Source organism: Crocodylus porosus, unplaced genomic scaffold (assembly GCF_001723895.1).
Source record: "Crocodylus porosus isolate Cpor-Errol unplaced genomic scaffold, CroPor_comp1, whole genome shotgun sequence".
NCBI classification, from domain to species: Eukaryota; Metazoa; Chordata; order Crocodylia; family Crocodylidae; genus Crocodylus; species Crocodylus porosus.
In genome coordinates this window covers 6,459,927-6,463,519 of record NW_017728925.1, presented here as the reverse complement: position 1 = coordinate 6,463,519, position 3,593 = coordinate 6,459,927, and the positions used below count along the sequence as shown (strand labels likewise).

Below are 3,593 nucleotides of genomic sequence, written 5' to 3'. Positions count from 1 at the left end.
AGGTAGCCACATTAATCTGAAGCCAGGCAGAAGGCAGGGCCACGTAGCACCTTAGAGACTAACTTGTTCAGAAAGGCATAAGCTTTTGTAGGTGACAGGCTACTTAGATTATATGAAGAAGAGATGTAGGACTATTAATTTTCGTAGAGCTGGATATTTTTCCAGTCCCATTTTATCTCAGCAGGAGTCAGTGTTTCCTTAGACTCACAGAAAAGTAGGGCTGGAAGAGACTCTGGAAGTCGCTTAGTCCAACCCTCTGCCTGAGGCAGGATCGTCCCTGTCCGAACTATCCCATCAAAAATCCTTTCCCAACGTATTACCCAAACTACAGAAATCAACTCTGTCACACAACTACAAGGCACAGCATCCTAACCTGGCATGGGTAAAGCAGGAGAACAATGGTGGTCAGTGCCCTGGTGCTGCAGGGGTTGTTACAATGGGCTCAGGAGATCCAAGGAAGAGGTCCATGGCCCCCACTACAGAGGAAACTAAAAACCCCACAGTCTGTACCAACCTCATTATGGGATAACATTTCTTCCTGACCCTAAATGTTGCAAATGGTCTGGCCCAGAGCAAAGGGACAAGAGATCTCTTTTACAAAAATCCTTGTGATTAGCTATAAATAAATGACAGAGCAACCAATCAAAACTTCCAAAGGAGCCTCATCACCTCTTTTCCTGCACAGGAGTAAGCTGCTATAGGGAATGTAGTAGGATTGCTGACTGTGGGACCTTCACAGCTATCATGCTCCGGTTGCTTTTAGCAGGGGTCAATAAAAGAGAACATTGTAGAGATACAGGAGTGTAAGGAACCTCTAGTTTCCAGCATTGTTTTGCAAGACTCATGTAGGGGAGGGGTCCACAACTTCTGCTGATGAGAAGCACATATCTAAGAAAAGCAAAACTTCCCATGGCTATGAGTAATATTGGAAGGTCTTGAAGGTAACGTTCTACGAGCCAGCAGTTAGGGAAGACCACTATGGGAAATGGTGCAGGTCCTGGGAGAACTTTCTGTTGTACACAAATGCCAGAAGTCTTCACCAGCAACAGCTGCAGTGATGAACTCTGTATAAAATACCAGCTAACTGTGGTGGGGCCCCTGGCTTCAGTGCATTGGCCTGACTAGAAATGGTGTCTGGCCAATGCACTGAAGGCCAACAGAAGTCATATGCAGTCCAAGGGACAAAGATGTTCCTAGTGATACCAAAAAAATTATTGGATGCCTGGTTTATGGCTCCTGTTACATAATCAGGATTCAACCAATCACCAGTTTTGGCGTCAGGAAGAAATTATCCTTCAGGCCAGATTGGCAAAGGTCTTTTTTTCTGCCTCGGTAATCATCTACGTAGAATTCATGTCAGATTTTCTGCCATTTCACCAGGCCGAAACATAAGCAGCACCTGGGACCTCCCTGGCTCTTTTTCTGAGGCACAGTACAGTTTCTGAAGTTTTCAGCCTTTTGTACAAAAGGTCTTACAATTGTTTTAAGATTTCCAGGGTGTTTTGTTGCTTTCTGGTGTGCAAGGGAGGGGAGAGAGAACGTTTCTGTGGACCAACCTGGGCTAAACAGCTACTCTGTTTGCAGGGGACTAGGTTCAACTAGTAGTCCCATCCTCCCCCTTGTTCCTATGACCGAAAGGAAATGATAACATATTGGTTTCTGTGTATTGTGTCTTTGAACATAGAAAAGCTTCCCAGAGGGCTTCAGAGCCAGTGGCAAGGTTGCAATTTTGTGCTTCAGTTCACATGCAGAATGCTAGTGAGTAATCCACACCATACACTGTATCTCATACGGACTGCGTATTTTGCCATGTCTTTGTTGTTTTGCTTCATCCGAAAACAGTTTGGGCTCAAATAAGATATGGATTGAGACAACTACTCCCAAACACTGAATGCAATATAAACCACGCGTTATTTTGTGTCTAGAAAATTCTGGATCCCGATTCTAATTCCCCTTATTATCATTCACATATTTTGCCTACTGCTTCTGACTGCTACTGGATGCAGGAAGGTCTGGAAAACATACAAGAAACCTTGTCCTTATAAGATTTGCAGTCTAGTTTTGCAGCTATTGGGGGGGGGGGGGGCGGGGTTTCCTGTTGTTTAGAAAAGTGCATCCAGACTCTTTGGGTACATAATGAACTAAGACCTCTTCATCTGTGGAAGCTTATTAATAAGGAACAGAGTCACTCTGGCATGGTGGGTGTCCAGGCAATGACTCATCCGGTAGGTTGTTCTGCTTCCTTTGGATACCCAGGGTTATAGCAGCTATATTCAGCAAGCTAAGCTATGAAACATACAGGCCAACCTGCAGGACAGCAAATTCTTTCCAGTTCCACTCAAATGAACATGAGAAAAACAGGGTTCTTTCAGCTTACTTTTTTGCACATTGAGAACAACAACAACAAATCTGCATTATATGTTGTGAGGAAAATTAATAGAAAGAATTCTAAGTAATGGGCGAAGGTTAATAACACAATGGCCCAAAGTTAAGAATTCAGAGCTGTCCAACCTTCGCCCCTTGCCATTCTTCTCCCACCTCCTTTGCGAAGTGCTCCCATGGAGCTGATGCCCTGTAAAGTAGCTTCACTTAATAGGTGAAATATTTTCAGCCTGACATCATCTAGAAATACCATAATATGCTTTGGGTTTATCATCTAATATTTTCCTGGTTGTGAGCCAGTATCTGGGAATCGTGGATTTTTTTTTTTCCCCTGACTATGTAAGACTATTAGTGGAATGATAAGACACCAGAACAGAGCTTAACACATACTTGTCTTCCCTTCTTAGCTCCTAGTAAGAAATTTTTACAGGAGGTAGCAGCTTTGTGACTCACCTAGATGCATGAGAGCTTCTTTATCCCAAGGCCAGGTGGCCACTCCAGCCAGCTCTTCTTCAGAGGAGTTAGCAAAGAAGATGTTGAGGTGTGTAGATCCATCCAGTTTCAGTATATTCTTTAGTTCATTGACATCTAAATATGCCCTGCAACACAAAAATTAACATTTTCTAATGACACAACCAGGATTCGCAGTATCTGGGGAAGCTGAAAGCCAAGTAAAGATCCATAGAAAGCCATGAACAAGAAGCACTTGAAAACATTTAATATCCTACTCTCAAATCCCAGTTTTTTATAATACTTTGCATTTACATTGTGCCTTTCATTTGATAAAACAGAGATCACAACATTCAGGGTAGATATCCAAAATAGTTCACCTTTTTGGCAGCGATAGAAGTTTCTATTTTGTTTGTTCTTATTCTGACTAATCTATCAGGCTGTATATCCAATTACTTTATATACCTTAATAAATTTATTACTACTACCTATTCTTCTATTCTGGAAAAATATAATGGCAAAGTGAAGGCCAATGCCCTCACTATAGTGGCTCATAAACTAGATGGTAACAGGCTATTAGTGCTCTCAGTTCTTAGAGTTATTTCTTTAGCCAAAGTGGTAGAAGTTGCCCCTGAAAATCTAAAGCAAGATGATGACTCTGGTTAGGAGCAGCTATATCCAGCAAGCATACAGCAAGAGTAGAGCCAAAGAATAGGTTAGATTTGGATGACAGGCTGAGAGCCATGGGACTCTTTAGCCTG

General features: G+C 42.4%; 1 protein-coding gene across 1 annotated transcript in view; it reads right to left on the bottom strand.

Annotated features, from left to right (window-relative positions):
• The window catches only part of PAPPA (pappalysin 1), a 220,807-nt gene that overhangs the window by 145,519 nt on the left and 71,695 nt on the right, over window positions 1-3,593 (bottom strand). Inside the window, exon 3 of the mRNA XM_019540642.1 lies at window positions 2,836-2,981. Coding sequence (XP_019396187.1) covers window positions 2,836-2,981 — 146 coding nt within the window. The remainder of the gene's footprint in view (window positions 1-2,835; window positions 2,982-3,593) is intronic.